Source organism: Oncorhynchus kisutch, linkage group LG11, assembly GCF_002021735.2.
Source record: "Oncorhynchus kisutch isolate 150728-3 linkage group LG11, Okis_V2, whole genome shotgun sequence".
NCBI classification, from domain to species: Eukaryota; Metazoa; Chordata; class Actinopteri; order Salmoniformes; family Salmonidae; genus Oncorhynchus; species Oncorhynchus kisutch.
In genome coordinates, this window is record NC_034184.2 from 60,111,669 (window position 1) to 60,129,491 (window position 17,823).

General features: G+C 44.2%; 2 protein-coding genes across 11 annotated transcripts in view; one reads left to right on the forward strand and one right to left on the reverse strand.

The window, feature by feature from the left end:
- The first annotated feature begins 12 nt into the window (after positions 1-12).
- nsun6 (NOP2/Sun RNA methyltransferase 6) lies at positions 13-10,067 on the forward strand. 5 transcript variants are annotated; one of them, XM_020494789.2, is made up of 12 exons: positions 13-111; positions 389-532; positions 1,409-1,564; positions 2,137-2,234; positions 4,567-4,673; positions 5,071-5,224; positions 5,539-5,620; positions 5,927-6,046; positions 6,769-6,913; positions 7,151-7,296; positions 8,200-8,325; positions 9,217-10,067. In XM_020494789.2, the coding sequence occupies exons 2-12, from the start codon at positions 446-448 to the stop codon at positions 9,433-9,435; spliced, it is 1,440 nt and encodes a 479-aa protein (XP_020350378.1). In that variant the 5' UTR covers positions 13-111; positions 389-445; the 3' UTR covers positions 9,436-10,067. The 5 variants fall into 5 exon arrangements, 4 of the variants coding, with proteins under 4 accessions (XP_020350378.1, XP_020350379.1, XP_031691844.1 ...); XR_004211712.1 differs by having other exon boundaries at positions 32-111; positions 7,171-7,296; XM_020494790.2 differs by having other exon boundaries at positions 32-111; positions 2,140-2,234.
- Positions 10,068-15,717: 5,650 nt separating this feature from the next.
- Positions 15,718-17,823, reverse strand: part of cacnb2a (calcium channel, voltage-dependent, beta 2a) — a 117,497-nt gene continuing 115,391 nt past the window's right edge. For all 6 annotated transcript variants that reach the window (XM_020494783.2, XM_020494785.2, XM_020494787.2 and 3 more), the window contains one exon: positions 15,718-16,827. In XM_020494783.2, coding sequence (XP_020350372.1) covers positions 16,042-16,827 — 786 coding nt within the window. In that variant the 3' untranslated portion in view covers positions 15,718-16,041. The remainder of the gene's footprint in view (positions 16,828-17,823) is intronic.

A 17,823-nucleotide genomic window follows, 5' to 3' on the forward strand; every position in this document is an offset into this window, starting at 1 on the left:
GACTCCAATTATATTGCCTCAAAAGAACTACAACTCCCAACAGTACGATACAGACATGTTAATGACGTATAAGGAAATGCCCTACGAAGATCCTTCACCCAAAAATGTAACGTGAGTATCATGGAAACTGATTCAAAACTGACTTGTAAAACGCTTTTCGCTTAGAATTTGCACACAAAAGTACTTTGAATCAATACTTCATGCGAGTAACATGCTAGATAATGGAATCGCAAAGAAGCTTATGCGTTTGATGTCTTCATATCACCTACAATACTACTAGCCTCTTCGCTCCCAGGTCTCCCGTTAAAATGGTCAGATATTGACCATTTCAAGGGAATGGATGCAGTAATTAACAATAACTTTAATTTCTGTTTATGTAATAACCTAGGTTACATCTCAGGTCGAAATAGGTGTATTTCTGTCCATCTTCAAATTGCCATAACCAATGCCAGAAGAAATGTCAATTTTCCCAAGAATTGCATTGAAGCCAGAAGTTCATGATTACTTGAGGAATGTCTTCATAAACAAGGAGGTGGGGTTCCCTTACCTGCTACACACACACACACATAGGGATATCTAAAGAATTGTGTTATGAAAGAGTTTCCAAACCAGGGTCTGTTGTAGACCCACTTCCTCTCTGCTTACCTCAAGTCAAAATAAAAGTCCTGCACATGCTGCATATGTGGACAAATAAGGAATAACGTTTTGACATGAGGCAAGCAGAGAGGAAGTGGGGTATATAACAGTCCAAAGTTTGGAAAGTATGTTTAATAATATGATCCTTTAGATATTTTCACAATTGTCCCAGCGTCGTCCGGGTTAGGGGAGGGTTTGGCCGGGGGGGCAGCAGCAATCATTGTAAATAAGAATTTGTTCTTAACTGATTTGCCTAGTTAAATAAAGGTAAAAAAAAAAGTAGTATGTAAATTCACCCACGTTGCTAAAAGCACCTAGCACACACACACACACACACACACACACACACACACACACACTAACACACTAATTAATGTGTTTGTGTTCATTGTTTTGATAGTGACTACATTTATGTTCTTGTTCGAACAAGACGTTGGTTGACTTCTACTAGATGCAACTTTATTGTTCCTAAATGACACCTAAGCTTTTTCTCGCACTTGATCAGATCTCATCTATTTATGTACAGCTATCTGGGCATGCATTTCTCCTGCTTCTCAGAGTAGCATTGCTGATCTAGGATCAGTTTGGCCTTTTAGATAATAATGAATCCAAATGTTATTGAAAGGGAGGCCCTGATCCTAGTTCTACTCTGAGATGCTTCATGAATATGGGCCCTGAAGTTCAAAGTGTCATCCATCAAGGATCTGTTGAAATAGAGAAGTAATGTTCAGCTACTCGAACCTGACACCCCCTGTCCTATGTTTGGGTGCAGGTGCTGGCTGCAGTGAGTCAAGGAGAGGCAGAGCAGAGGTTCCAGAGGCTGCTGTCCTGCCTGTCCCACCCGCCTGCCTTGACCTGTGTACGAGCCAGCACTCACCTGGCTTCCCTGGAGGAGATCCAACACAGGCTTGGGGAGGAACTCAAACAGGTGGGGAGCAGTCTGCTTTCTGTGTTGCTGGCTCGTGGGGGTGGGATTGATTCACTGTAGGACGTTAACTGAAATGTGCTTAAGTTCAAGGTTCCTTCTAGGCTATAGTGTGAGAGACCGATGGACTGAGTTTATTCCCTTCTACCGAAGTGTACACTTGCACAGTTGATCACTCTCTATCATCAATCAATCAATCAATCAATCAATAAATCAAATATATTTATAAAACCCTTTTTACATCAGCAGTCATGGATTTAACAATGAGGGAAACTCCCTCCAGCCAATGTTTACACGAATCCAATGCTTTTAAATACATGACAGGGTGAAAATGCACACTTTAGGAAAAGGGTGGAGAATCAGGACACAGCCATAGTTTTGCCCCAAAACTTAACTACTTAAATTGTCTTTTTTTATTTATTGCTAAAGGTATTTTTTGTCCCGGTGGGTATGCTGTGTAAGAGCGTTTATGTCTGACTGTGTGTGTGTATACATTTATGATTTTTGACACTTGCTTTCTGTGTGTTGACGCCTCAGTGCGAGCTCTTCTAACCCTGCTACCTCTGTTCTTGCAGCAGCAGAAGTGTGACTCTCAGTCTGAAGACATTTCCGTTACTATTCTCCCCCACCCACACATTCCAGATGTGCTGCTTCTTCCTGTCATCGGGCCTAGGTATGTCAGGAATGCCAGCAAAATGTCCGCCAAATACACTATATACAGTACCAGTCAAAAGTTTGGACACACCTACTCATTCCAGGTTTTTTCTTTATTTTGAGTATTTTCTACGTTGTTGAATAATAGTGAAGACATCAAAACTATGAAATAACACATATAACACACATGGAATCATATTTGAGATTCTTCAAAGTAGCCACCCTTTGCCTAGATGACAGCTTTATATACAAAAGTATGTGGACACCACTTAGAATTTGTGGATTTGGCTATTTAAGCCACGCCCGTTGCTGACAGGTGTATAAAATTTAACAGAGCCATGCAATCTCCCTAGTCAAGCATTGGCAGTAGAATGGCCTTACTGAAGAGCTCAGTGACTTTCAACGTGGCACCGTCATAGGATTCCTTCTTTCTAACAAGTCAGTTTGTCAAATTTCTGCCCTGCTAGAGCTGCCCCGGTCAACTGTAAGTGCTGTTATTGTCAAGTGAAAACGTCTAGGAGCAACAAGTTGTAGGCCTCACAAGCTCACAGAACGGGACCGCTGAAGTGTGTAGCACATAAAAAATCGTCTGTCCTCAGTTGCAACACTCACCGAGTTCCAAACTGCCTCTGGAAGCAACGTCAGCACCAGAACTGTTCGTCGGGAGCTTCATGAAACGGGTTTCCATGGCTGAGCAGCCGCACACAAGCCAGAGATCACTGTGCGCAATGCCAAGCGTCAGCTGGAGTGGTGTAAAGCTCACCATCATTGCACTCTGGAGCAGTGAAACACGTTCTCTGGAATGATGAATCACGCTTCACCATCTGGCAGTCCGACAGACAAATCTGGTTTTGGCGGATGCCAGGAAAACGCTACCTGTCCCAATGCATAGTGCCAACTGTAAATCTTAACGCTGCAGCATACAATGACATTCTAGATGATTCTGTACTTCCAACTTTGTGGCAACAGTTTAGGTAAGGCCATTTCCTGTTTCAGCATGACAATGCCCCCGTGCACAAAGCGAGGTCCATACAGAAATGCTTTGTCAGGATCGATGTGGAAGAACTTGACTGGCCTACACAGAGCCAAGTCCTCAACCCCATCGAACACCTTTGGGATGAATTAGAACGCCAACTGCGAGCCAGACCTTATCGCCCAACATCAGTGCCTGACCTCACTAATGCTCTTTTTTTTCTCACCTTTATTTAACCAGGTAGGCTAGTTGAGAACAGGTTCTCATTTGCAACTGCGACCTGGCCAAGATAAAGCATAGCAGTGTGAACAGACAACACAGAGTTACACATGGAGTAAACAATTAACAAGTCAATAACACAGTAGAAAAAAAAGAGTCTATATACATTGTGTGCAAAAGGCATGAGGAGGTAGGCGAATAATTACAATTTTGCAGATTAACACTGGAGTGATAAATGATCAGATGGTCATGTACAGGTAGAGATATTGGTGTGCAAAAGAGCAGAAAAGTAAATAAATAAAAACAGTATGGGGATGAGGTAGGTAAAAATGGGTGGGCTATTTACCGATAGACTATGTACAGCTGCTCTTGTGGCCGAGAGGAAGCAAGTCCCTGCAGCAATGTTCCAACCTCTATTGGAAAGCCTTCCCAGAAGAGTGGAGGCTGTTATAGCAGCAAGGGGGGGGACCAACTCTGTATTAATGCCCATGACTTTGGAATGAGATGTTCGACGAGCTGGTGTCCACATACTTTTGGTCATGTAGTGTAAGAGTCCACTCCACAAAGGTAAGAGGGAAAAGCACTCTTTACCGATGTAAAAATCGTAGCTCTTGTCCAGGACTTTGCATGCAGCTTTCTGACTCTGAGCCTTCCTGGACCAGAGCTTAGAAAAATCCCAAACCCTCTCCAAAATCACTCCCACCATGGCTACAACTACACATGATTTCATAAAATTACAGTAGAATGAACAATTTTCTTAATTGAACTCGCTATGCAAAAACTTGCTATGCACATTGGGTTTGACATTCTATTATGTAACCAAATCAACAACAGAACTTAAAGACACAAAGAAAGCCCCGCATAAACAACAATTGCTAGCAATGACATAAGGCAACTTTCTCTTCTGCTCTTAATCTTTCCAATAATTTATAAGTGGTACCTCTGATCATTAGCACTGTTCATCACCTCATCACTCGTGTGTGTGTGTGTGTGTGTGAAAGGAAAATAGTTATTCTGAGTCCCAAATTGCACCCTTTTCCCTATGGACTCTGGTGAAAAATAGCGCACCACATAAGGAATTGGGTGCCATTTGGGACGTAACCATAGCCAATAAGTGGCATGTGAATGTATTTTTACCACCCTTTTACTTTGCGCTCAGGCCTGTGGTCCAGCTCACCTCGGAGGTCATAGTAGGCGCTCAGTGTGGCAGTGCTGTTCTGAGGGGAGCGCACGTCTTCGCCCCAGGGATCCTCGCCACACCCAAGTGTAAGAGGACTTCACGCACTCCAACTACAAGCCAAGGACGGCACCCTTTTTCTTCACTTCCTTAGTTGCCATTGGAACCTTTGACCGTAACGATTTGGTAGACCCTCGAGTTCTTCTTCAATCATTTGAAGGGATACTAGTTGCGTTCTCAATAGAGGGTTATGTTAGAACTGTTATCAGCAGTCTAGTGAAACAATAGTTTTGGGAATGAACATTATGGCCTGGACTGGAGGCACAATAATAGCGGCGTGTTTGGTCTCAGTCATGAAGACAGGATGTGGTATAACATATCAATGTTGTGATACTAGTTGCCTTTACTACAGATGATTGTGCTAGAACTGTAAAAAAGAGTATTGACTCGTAAACCTGTTGCCGGATCATTTTCTGTCTGTTTCAGTCATGAAGACAGGAGATGCTGTGTCTGTGTTCTCGGACCTGGAGGGGAAGTGCACACGGGGGAACAAGGACTTTAAGGGAAAGAAAGTGTTTGTGGGAAATGGAGTTGCTGAAATGGACCGCTCCAACATCTTCTGCTCAGACGAACCAGTCAAGTAGGCAGAGACACTTAGGTCTCGAATCTCTATTCAAAATTCTCTCAGAGCAGCGTTGCACTAGTTTGTTATAAGGCTGCTATTTGGCTAGCACTTTATAGCACATCATAAAGTCTTAGTAACATGGTAATAGTATGGTTGCTATTGGAGTAAAGTTTTAATACAGACCAAGCCTCATTGAATGAAGCAGGCGCAGATACTCGATATCAATGCCCAGAAAGATTTAGTCCTCGTAAAAAGCGTACGCTAAGCTGTAAGACATGCTCAGGTTTTAATATATTTTACAGTAATGTCACTGTTCTCTTCCCGTGTAGGGGCGTTGGTATTCGGATGGTAGAGCCCCTGTACCAGAGCCCCTCCTTCGATGGGGTACTACCCAGCCTGGCGTTCCTACAGGTACCTCTTGAACAGCAGTTTTTTTTGAGAGGGCTGTAGATTCTCTGGATCGACAGTCGTAATCAGGGGCATCTCGTGTATCAAGGATCTCAGAGAAGGAGTGCTGATTTTAGAATCGGTTTTGATCACAACAAATAAGATCACATGGACATTGGGGACCTGGGCCTGTATCCACAAAGCATTTCAGAGTAGAGTGCTAGGTCCCCACCTCTCTGTAAAATCTTATTCATTATGATCTGAGCAGCAACACTTATCCTAGATTAGCACTCTGAGCTCTGTTTTCCCTGTCTCTTTCTATGACTCTAGAACCTCCCATCGGTGGTGGTGGGTCACGTGCTGGGGCCCCGTCCTGGAGAGCGCATCCTGGATATGTGTGCCGCTCCCGGGGGGAAGACCTGCCATATCGCTGCCCTGATGGGGGGACAGGTGAGAGAGTGTGGGGGGGGGGGGGGCTCTGCTGGGCTTTGAAGACCTTGAAGTTAAAGGTGCAATATGCAGAAATCGCTCCACAATTTCCTGGTTGCTAAAATTCTTATAGTTCGCCTAATTTCAGATAATGTGATAAAACAAGCAAGTATAGTGTAGAGAATCATTGTACCATCTAAACCGCTGTGAAATATATTTTCCATAACCAAAACTATTGTATTTTCAGCTGTTTGAAGCTGGTGTACAAAACCGAAAGTGAAAGACACACAAACTAAATTTAAGAACGGGAAGCATAGAAATAGCACACGTAGAACATATCTACCGCTTCTTAGACTTTCTTTCAATAGGAATGACAGCTCAAGAACTCACATTTCTATGTGAATTTGGTTGGGTCACCCAAAAAGTTACATATTGCAGCTTTAAAGGGACATTACACATTCAGGTCAAAGTTTGTGAGATGTAAAGTAGTCTAAAGTGGTCTAATGTCACGATGAAGCCACGTCCCATTACGTCAGTTGTATAGATCCAGCTATATGGCTCCACCCCAAATAATTGAAAACAAAACTTAAATTTATGAGTAAAATGTCCCTTTAAGTTTCCATTTGCACATTACATCTACTTCTCCACAAGGTGGAGCTGTTGTGCAAGGTTGAGCTCTTTTCCCCACTGCTACCTGGAATGTTGTTTTTGCCTTTGCTGCCCACTTGGTTTGTCCCTTGCAGGGAGAGGTAGTGGCCCTGGATAAGATCAGAGGCAAGGTGGAGCGCATCCGTCAGAACGCCAAAGCGCTGCATCTGGACTGCATCAAAGCCCACTGCTTCAATAGCATCAAGGCTGTGTGCACTGACCAGGCCCAGGACACTGAGGGTACGGAATGTAACTGATGGGATGCACATCCCAAGTGGCACCCTAATCCCCTACGTAGTGCACTACTTTTGACCAGGGCCTAGGCAAAAGTAGTGCACTATAGGTAATCGGGTGCCATTTAGAGCGCCGGCATGGACACCACTGCCGATTTCAATGTTATTCTCACCTCTCTACTTGGTTGGCTAGCGTGGTTACTAATTCAGAGACCTGGATACTTTCATGTCACCCTGTTTTCAGGTCCACCCTTCCCTCCACAGAGTTTTGACCGGGTGTTGCTGGATGCTCCGTGTAGCGGTCTAGGCCAGAGACCCAGCATGGTCTGTACCTGGAACCTGAAGGAGATCTGCTCCTACCAGCCTCTACAGCGCAAGCTCTTCCACACCGTGCGTCACACACGCACACACACACACACACAGACGCATGCATGCCCGCTCGAGCACACTTATCAAATCAAATCAAATTTTATTTGTCACATACACATGGTTAGCAGATGTTAATGCGAGTGTAGCGAAATGCTTGTGCTTCTAGTTCCGACAATGCAGTAATAACGAACAAGTAATCTAACTAACAATTCCAAAAAACTACTATCTTATACACAGTGTAAGGGGATAAAGAATATGTACATAAGGATATATGAATGAGTGATGGTACAGAGCAGCATAGGCAAGATACAGTAGATGATATCGAGTACAGTATAACATATGAGATGAGTATGTAAACAAAGTGGCATAGTTAAAGTGGCTAGTGATACATGTATTACATAAGGATGCAGTCGATGATATAGAGTACAGTATATACGTATGAATATGAGATGAATAATGTAGGGTAAGTAACATTATATAAGGTAGCATTGTTTAAAGTGGCTAGTGGTATATTTACATCATTTCCCACTTACCTCGCATAACACTGTCCGTGACCAGTGCTGACCAGTAGAGGACAGTGTGGCCGAGCTTGAGTGTTCTAGAGCTCTGGGCTCCGATATACTCTGATGAAAAGCTTAAGTATAGCCGGCAGATGGATTACTGTGGGGAGATTAGGGTCCAATAGTGAGAACATCACTTATTCCAGCGGCACAAAGCGCTCCATCAGTGTCCACTGGAGTTTCCTTAAGGCCATTTAATATCTAGGCTCTGGAGAGACCGCAGTAAGGTAAAAGTGTGTGTGTACATAGCTGCACCAGCGTTTTGACAATGCAGTGTCTATCTATTGAGCGATGAGGGCATGTTAAAGAGTGCTTACTGTGAGTGTGACCTTAGTGTGTGTGTGTGTGTGTGTATAATTGGCAGGCGGTACGGCTCCTGAAGAGAGGTGGAGTCCTGGTGTACAGCACCTGCACTGTGACTCTGTCAGAGAACGAGGAGCAGGTGGCCTGGGCCCTTAACACCTTCCCCTGCCTCACACTACAGCCTCAGGTAGCGCACACACACATGCACACACAGCCTCAGGTAACAAACCTGTAAACACACACACACACACACACAGCCTCGGGTAACAAACGGGTACGCACACACAGCCTCGGGTAACAAATGTGTACACACACACACAGCCTCGGGTAACAAACGGGTACGCACACACAGCCTCGGGTAACAAATGTGTACACACACACACAGCCTCGGGTAACAAACGGGTACGCACACACAGCCTCGGGTAACAAATGTGTACACACACACACACAGCCTCAGGTAACAAATGTACACACACAGCCTCAGGTAACAAATGTACACACACAGCCTCAGGTAACAAATGTACACACACAGCCTCAGGTAACAAATGTACACACACAGCCTCAGGTAACAAATGTACACACACAGCCTCAGGAAACAAATGTACACACACAGCCTCAGGTAACAAATGTACACACACAGCCTCAGGTAACAAGTGTGTACACACACAGCCTCCGGTAACAAACGTGCACACACAGCCTCAGGTAACAAATGTACACACACAGCCTCAGGTAACAAACGTGCACACACAGCCTCAGGTAACAAATGTACACACACAGCCCCAGGTAACAAATGTACACACACAGCCCCAGGTAACAAATGTACACACACAGCCTCAGGTAACAAATGTACACACACAGCCTCAGGTAACAAATGTGCACACACAGCCCCAGGTAACAAATGTGCACACACAGCCTCAGGTAACAAATGTACACACACAGCCTCAGGTAACAAATGTACACACACAGCCTCAGGTAACAAATGTACACACACAGCCTCAGGAAACAAATGTACACACACAGCCTCAGGTAACAAATGTGCACACACAAAAAGACTAACTACGGTGTCTGTCTCTCTCAGGAGCCCCACATCGGAGCAGAGGGCATGCTGGGAGCTGGCCTGTCACCTGAGCAGCTGCGTCTCCTCCAGAGGTTCAGTCCTGAGTTGGGCTGGAGCGCGGCCGAGGCCAGGGGAGAGGATGACAGCCCCACAGAACAGCCAGAGTCCCCAACCCCCCTCGCACACCGAGCCAACAAGGACACTATTGGCTTCTTCATTGCCAAGTTCCTGAAGAGCTGACAGGACTAGACTAGCAGTACCCTCCCCATCTGGTTAGAACCGAGCTGTTCTCCCTGCCTTCACACAGGGCCTGCAGAGAGGAATAATGGTGTTTACACCTCTCACTGTACTCAGGCAGGAGAGCATTTAGAACACACACTCCCTGTGCGGTTTACAACATCCACCTCTGTGCCTGCCTGGCTGCCTACTAAAACACTGGCCCATATAGGGATGACTTGTATAAACAGAGAAGGGAGGGAGGGATTGAGCAAGATGAAAAAACATTTATGGGCGAGTAAGGGAGAAAATGCGTAGGGTGGATGAGTATCGGCAAATGCAGTTCTGCTGCCGTTCGCCTCGTCGCCATGACAACAGTGACGACACAGCTGCCCTGGTGACAGCGGATTTGCTGGCTCTGGGAGCGTAGATCAGGAAGTAGCGTGCTGAAAGAGGTCACGAGGTATTAACAATTTACTGCCTTTTAGTTAGTGTTTTAAAAACAAGGAACCGGTATGGTTATTTTTTACAGGAACAAGATGGCATCACACAGCTATTCCTCAGTTTATGCTCTCTCTACATTCAACAGATTTTGTTACTTTACTTATCCCCTTTTCTCTCAAATAAATTGAAAATAAACTAAATATGTATATTTGCATTATCTTCTTTACTACTTTCTCATTAAATATTTGTGTATAAACATCACCATATTGCTTGCAGTATCAAAACATTTATTTATTAAGTCGATTTGATCAAATGGATGAAGGTCAATGCGGGTGAAGGTCAACGTCATGAATCTACAAGTGTTCAGTACTAGTCAAAAGTTTGGACACCTACTCATTCCAGGGTTTTTCCTTATTTTTGTTTGACTATTGTAGAATACTAGTGAAGACATCAAATAACACATATGGAATTATGTAGTAACCAAAAAAGTGTTAAACAAATCTAAATATATTTTATATTTGAGATTATTCAAAGTAGCCACCCTTTGCTTTGATGACAGTTTTGCACACTCTTGGCATTCTCTTAACCAGCTTCATGAGGTAGTCACCTGGAATGCATTTCAATTAACAGGTGTGCTTTGTTAAAAGTTCATTTGTGGAATTTCTTTCCTTCTTAATGCATTTGAACCAATCAGTTGTGTTGTGACAACGTAGGAGAGGTATTCAGAAGAAAGCCCTATTTGGTAAAAGACCAAGTCCATATTATGGCAAGAATTAAGCAAAGAGAAACGACAGTCCATCATTACTTTAAGACATGAAGGTCAGTCAATCCGGAAAATGTCAAGAACTTTGAATGTTTCTTCAAGTGCAGTCGCAAAAACCATCAAGCGCCATGATGAATCTGGCTCTCATGAGGACTGCCACAGGAAAGGAAGACCCAGAGTTACCTCTGCTGCAGAGGATAAGTTCATTAGAGTTAACTGCACCTCAGATTGCAGCCCAAATAAATGCTTCACAGAGTTTAAGTAACACACATCTCAACATCAACTGTTCAGAGACTGCGTGAATCAGGCCTTTTATGGTTCGAGTTGCTGCAAAGAAACCACTACTAAAGGACACCAATAAGAAAAAGAAACTTGCTTGGACCAAGAAACACGAGCAATGAACATTAGACCAGTGGAAATCTGTCCTTTGGTCTGATGAGTCCAAATTTGAGATTTTTGGTTCCAACCACCGTGTCTTTGTGAGGGTAGGTGAACGGATGATCTCTGCATGTGTGGTTCCCACTGTGAAGCATGGAGGAGGTGTGAGGTTGCTTTGCTGGTGGCACTTTCAGTGATTTATTTTGACTTCAAGGCACACTTAACCAGCATGGCTACCACAGGATTCTGCAGCAATACACCATCCCATCTGGTGTGCGCTTAGTGGGACTAATTTGTTTTTCAACAGGACAATTTTTATTTTTTATTTCACCTTTATTTAACCAGGTAGGCTAGTAGAGAACAAGTTCTCATTTGCAACTGCGACCTGGCCAAGATAAAGCACAGCAGTTCGACACATACAACAACACAGAATTACACATGGAATAACAAACATACAGTCAATAATACAGAAAAACAAAAAATAAAAGTCTATATACAGTGAGTGCAAATGAGGTAAGGTACGGCAATAAATAGGCCATGGTGGTGAAGTAATTACAATATAGCAATTAAACACAGGACTGGTAGACGTGCAGAAGATCAATGTGCAAATAAAGATACTGTGGTGCAAAGGAGCAAAATAAATAAATACAGTATGGGGATGAGGTAGTTGGATGGGCTGTTTATAGATGGGCTATGTACAAGTGCAGTGATCTGTGAGCTGCTCTGACAGCTGGTGCTTAAAGCTAGTGAGGGAGATAAGAGTCTCCAGCTTCAGTGACTTTTGCAGTTCGTTCCAGTCTTTGGCAGCAGAGAACTGGAAGGAAAGGCGACCAAAGGAGGAATCGGCTTTGGGGGTGACCAGTGAGATATACCTGCTGGAGCACGTGCTACGGGTGGGTGCTGCTATGTTGACCAGTGAGCTGAGATAAGGAGGGGCTTTACCTAGCAGAGACTTGTATATGACCTGGAGCCAGTGGGTTTGGCGACGAGTATGAAGCGATGGCCAACCAACAAGAGAGTACAGGTCGCAGTGATGGGTAATATATGGGGCTTTGGTGACAAAACGGATGGCACTGTGATAGACTGCATCCAATTTGTTGAGTAGAGTGTTGGAGGCTATTTTATAAATGACATCGCAGAAGTCGAGAATCGGTAGGATGGTCAGTTTTACGAATGTATGTTTGGCAGCATGAGTGAAGGATGCTTTGTTGCGAAATAGGAAGCCGATTCTAGATTTAATTTTGGATTGCAGGTGCTTAATGTGAGTCTGGAAGGAGAGTTTACATTCTCACCAGACACCTAGGTATTTGTAGTATTCACATATTCTAAGTCAGAACTGTCCAGAGTAGTGATGCTGGACGGACGGGCAGGTACGGGCAGTGATCGGTTGAGGAACATGCATTTAGTTTTACTTGCATTGGCATTGAAGCTCGTCTGGAGGTTAGTTAACACAGTGTCCAAAGAAGGGTCAGAAGTATACAAGATGGTGTCGTCTGCATAGAGGTGGATCAGAGAATCACCAGCAGCAAGAGCGACATCATTGATGTATACAGAGAAAAGAGTAGGCCCGAGAATTTAACCCTGTGGCACCCCCACAGAGACTACCAGAGTTACGGACAACAAGCCCTCAGATTTGACACACTGAACTCTATCAAGGAAGTAGTTGGTGAACCAGGCGAGGCAGTCATTAGAGAAACCAAGGCTGTTGAGTCTGCCAATAAGAATGTGGTAATTGACAGAGTCGAAAGCCTTGGCCAGGTCGATGAATACGGCTGCACAGTAATGTCTCTTATCGATGGTGGTTATGATATCGTTTAGGACCTTGAGCGTGGCTGAGGTTCACCCATGACCAGGTCTGAAACCAGATTACATAGGGGAGAATGTACGGTGGAATTCGTATTGGTCGGTAATCTGATTGTTAACTTGGCTTTCAAAGACCTTAGAAAGGCAGGGTAGGATAGATATAGGTCTGTAGCAGTTTGGGTCTAGAGTGACCGCGGCATCTTTCCAATCTTTGGGAATCTCAGACAATACGAAAGAGAGGTTGAACAGGATAGTAATAGGGGTTGCAACAATTTCGGCAGATCATTTTAAAAAGAGGGTCCAGATTGTCTAGCCCGGCTGATTTGTAGGGGTCCAGATTTTGCAGCTCTTTAAGAACATCAGCTATCTGGATTTGAGCGAAGGAGAAATGGGGGAGGCTTGGGTGAGTTGCTGTGGGGAGTGTAGTGCTGTTGACCGGGGTAGGGGTGGTTACTTTGAAGAAACTAAAATATACAATATTTTGATTTCTCTAACACTTTTTTGGTTACTACATGATTCAATATGTGTTATTTCATAGTTTTGATGTCTTCACTATTATTCAACAATGTAGAAAATAGGCAAAATAAAGAAAAACCCTGGAATGAGTAGGTGTGTCTAAACTTTTGACTGGTACTGTATATTCTATATGGGCTTCAATTTACAGGCCACCTCTCCCATACTTCCCGTGCTGGAGTCAGAACTCAGACCTTCACAATGACCTCAGCTCACCCCACTTTCCCTGGCTTCCTGGCTTCCTGGGAGGAGGAATAGCATCTAGGAATGGCCCTAGAAAAGTGATTAAAATGGCTCCACTGACAGGCCACTAAGACCCCACTATCTGTGGTTTAAATCTGACCCAGGAACAGCATAAGTGGTTGCTTTTTTGTTGTGTTGGTACTCTGCAGTGTAACAAGATAAAGGGACTGTCCATTCACTAAAATTGAGATGCAGCTTTAAGAGTGACTCAGGTTGGTGTATTTTCTGGGACCTGAGGAGAAATGTTGGGAAGTAATACACTGCTCTCTGCAGGGACTGACTGGGACCAGTCACCGGGATGGGCATTTCTAACACACGGGCTATGTTTTTCCTCAAGGACCCCATTATTAGCCAGATAATGATAATTCTGTGCAAAACCTCCAATTTAGACCAGCCCACTGGGCTAAATATGGACCAGTCCATCTGGCGTTCGCCCTAACTACCCTATGGCCAGTCCATTTCTGGAGAGACAGTGGGAAGTAAAACACTGCGCTCTGCCTTATTTAAACCTGTCTACTCTCTCGCTCTCAGTCCCTTCTGTCTCTCCTTCTCTCTCTGCTGTTGACGTTCATGGCGTCATGGCGACTCGGAGGCAGCTGGCTCCACCTGGGAGTTTCAGGATGGTTTCAGAGGTCTCTATTCTTAGACCAGACCAGTCTTCTTCACTTCTGTCTCTTCTCATCTCTCCCATGTCCTGGCGGGCCATTCCTGGTCAGAGTACTAACGTAAGCTATGAATGTCATTCTCAGAGGAAGCGATGCCTTTTAGACACAGACATGCACGCACGTACACACAGTTGCCGACACACAAAGTACAGACAGACACCACAGGTATGTAAGAAACAGCATTTCCTGAAACGTATTTCAAATAAATCTAAGACCAGTTGATTTTCTTGTCCTCTACATAAATCCTTTGTTGCCAAGTTTATTTTTTTGTATTTATACATATGTACATACAAATGTACACTCTTAAAAATGTGTAGTGTTACTACAGTAGCATATAAATGGATTGTACATTATAATCATAATATTTGAGGCAAAAATAACATTTAAAAACTAAGACTTGTTCTAGGGGACTGGTTGGTTGATGGTAATGTAAACAGAGGGACAGGATACCCTAGGGGTGCATCCCAAATGGAACGCTATTTCATACATAGTGCACCCTTGTTAAAAGTAGTGCACTATATAGGGAATAGGGTTCAATTTGGGGCACATGAACTCCCTTAATTTACAGAGGGCAGCCTGAACTAAGTTAGGAGTTGGCCCTAACCTCAACTGTGCTAGGTTATAACCAGAGCCATATATTTTAAAATAAATATTTTTTTTTAGAGAGAAAACGTTTCTAAATGTATGGCTCTGGTTATAACTTGGGGCTTTACGACATTTCTTGACCACAGTAGCTTAGCAGAAAGGCTTCCCTTTTTCATCCAGTTGATATCATTCAGTGGTTGTGATTGATTTTCAAAAGAAAAAGTGGACAATTGGCAAATTTCTCACAATACCTCATAATGCACATTCATAGCTAATTGGACTGTACTAAGTACATGGAACTGTCCTTAGAAAATGGTCAAACTTAAAAAAGACATATCATCATAGATAAAAGTCCCCTAGTGTGTGAGTGGATTGGTTTGACCTGATAACTGTACCCTAAAATATCAAATCGCTGTACACCGGACACCAACACTGTGAATCAGTCTACAGAATGCTGTGCTAAAAGTGCTGAACAGAGTGTTATCAATGTTATAAAATGTTTCTGGACCCTTTATAAATAGAACAACAGTACTGTAATGTAAGACAGCAAGTCATGTCACTATTAATTGTCTTGTAAGGCAAGACTAAGGTGTGCCCCAATGGAGAGGCAGCATCAACACCAGAGGAACCAATGTCAGAGGACCAAACACCGAAAATTAGCAGAATAAAAAAATATTAAAAAAAGAAAGAAAGAAAGAAAACAAGAACATTTGAATTAAACAAAAATAAAACAATTGCAAATATTTAGCATTTAACCTTACCTGGTTTCCCACTTCTCAGTCAGTCACCGCTAACAGTAGTCTGAATGAACAAATTATTGTTCAAGTGGCAGTAAGAAAAAGAAAAAAAACAATATAGAAATACAATTTAAAAACGCTAATCACAGAAAGCACAGTACAGAAGAGAATTCTGCTGTTGTGTCATGCGTTATCAAACACAGGTTGAAAATATACATATTTGAGAAGATCCATGCATATCCACACATAAACGACAACGTCTATGTATTGATACACACATTTATATATTTATATATCCATATCTATATATGATCAAAATACTGCCGTTGCTAAGGATGCAGCAGGCTTTACAAAGGAAGCGGACATAAACAGGGGACGCAGGGGCTTAAGAGTATAGCAGCATGATGGGACAACAGAATGGTTTGGGAAAGAGGGGGGTGAGTCCTACAGTACCACTGTCTCAGTGTGTGAGGGGGTTTGTGGTCTAGGGGCTGGGCTGTCACTGGTGAATATAGGGGTCTCTGGCCCAGTCCCCTGTGTCGCCCCTCTTTTTGGGGGCCACCTCCCCTTCCCTGTCCCTGTCCCTGTCCCGGTCATAGTACTGGTGGTGATCGCGGGCCGGTCGTTGGTGGTGCTGGTGACCGCGCGGCTTGTTGCGCTCGTTGTGGTCCTGCTCGTTGCGCTCCTTGGAGCGGTGGTGTCCTGTCGTACCCTGGTCTGCCTCCTCGCCAGTGCCGCCACGGTGATGGTGGTGGTGGTGATGGTGGTTGTGGTCCCTGGGGTGAGGCGGAGCCTCGTAGCGCCCCTGCTGAGGGTGCCCCCCCTCTCCCAGCCCCTCCTCCTCATACTCCTCCTCTCCAAACTCTTCTTCCTCTTCCTCCTGGTGGAGGAGGTGAGTGCGGGGCTCTATGTAGGCTGAGTCTCTGCTTTCTCTGCTCTCCCGGCTCTCGGGGGTCTCTGAGTCCTGTGTCTCCCCCCGGGAGAGGCCCTTGCCCCGGCTACCACCGCCACCAGTATGATGATGGTGGTGGTGGTTGTTGTGGTGCTGCTCAGTCCGCTGGGAGGAGGAGCGGTGGTGGATGTGCTGGGGTCTCCTGGAAGACTCTGTCCTCAGGGGCCTCCCCTCCTCCTCCTCCTCCTCCTCCTCCTCCTCCCTCTCCCCGTCTGGCTGCTCCTGGCTCTGATGCTGGCTGTGGTGGTGGTGATGGTGGTGGTCCTCCCTGGAGCCCTTCCTCTCCACACCTTGTCCTGCCTTGTCCCCTGTTTTCTGCTCTGCTCCGCTGCCCTGGGGTTAGCAACACAAACAAACAACACGGCCGTTAGTACAGTTAGACACACCAACACACCTATGCAGAGTAAAACACTTTTTGGGATTATCCTCTATGATTTTGAATGCATTGTTTCCATAAACAAATCCATTTCTAATCAAACACGCACTCCAACCACATCCATACAGTATGTCAAATCAAACACGCACTCCAACCACATCCATACAGTATATCAAATCAAACACGCACTCCAACCACATCCATACAGTATGTCAAATCAAACACGCACTCCAACCACATCCATACAGTATATCAAATCAAACACGCACTCCAACCACATCCATACAGTATATCAAATCAAACACACACTCCAACCACATCCATACAGTATATCAAATCAAACACGCACTCCAACCACATCCATACAGTATATCAAATCAAACACGCACTCCAACCACATCCATACAGTATGTCAAATCAAACACGCACTCCAACCACATCCATACAGTATGTCAAATCAAACACACACTCCAACCACATCCATACAGTATGTCAAATCAAACACACACTCCAACCACATCCATACAGTATGTCAAATCAAACACGCACTCCAACCACATCCATACAGTATGTCAAATCAAACACGCACTCCAACCACATCCATACAGTATGTCAAATCAAACACACACTCCAACCACATCCATACAGTATGTCAAATCAAACACACACTCCAACCACATCCATAAAGTATGTCAAATCAAACACACACTCCAACCACATCCATACAGTATGTCAAATTAAACACACACTCCAACCACATCCATACAGTATGTCAAATCAAACACACACTCCAACCACATCCATACAGTATGTCAAATCAAACACGCACTCCAACCACATCCATACAGTATGTCAAATCAAACACGCACTCCAACCACATCCATACAGTATATCAAATCAAACACGCACTCCAACCACATCCATACAGTATATCAAATCAAACACGCACTCCA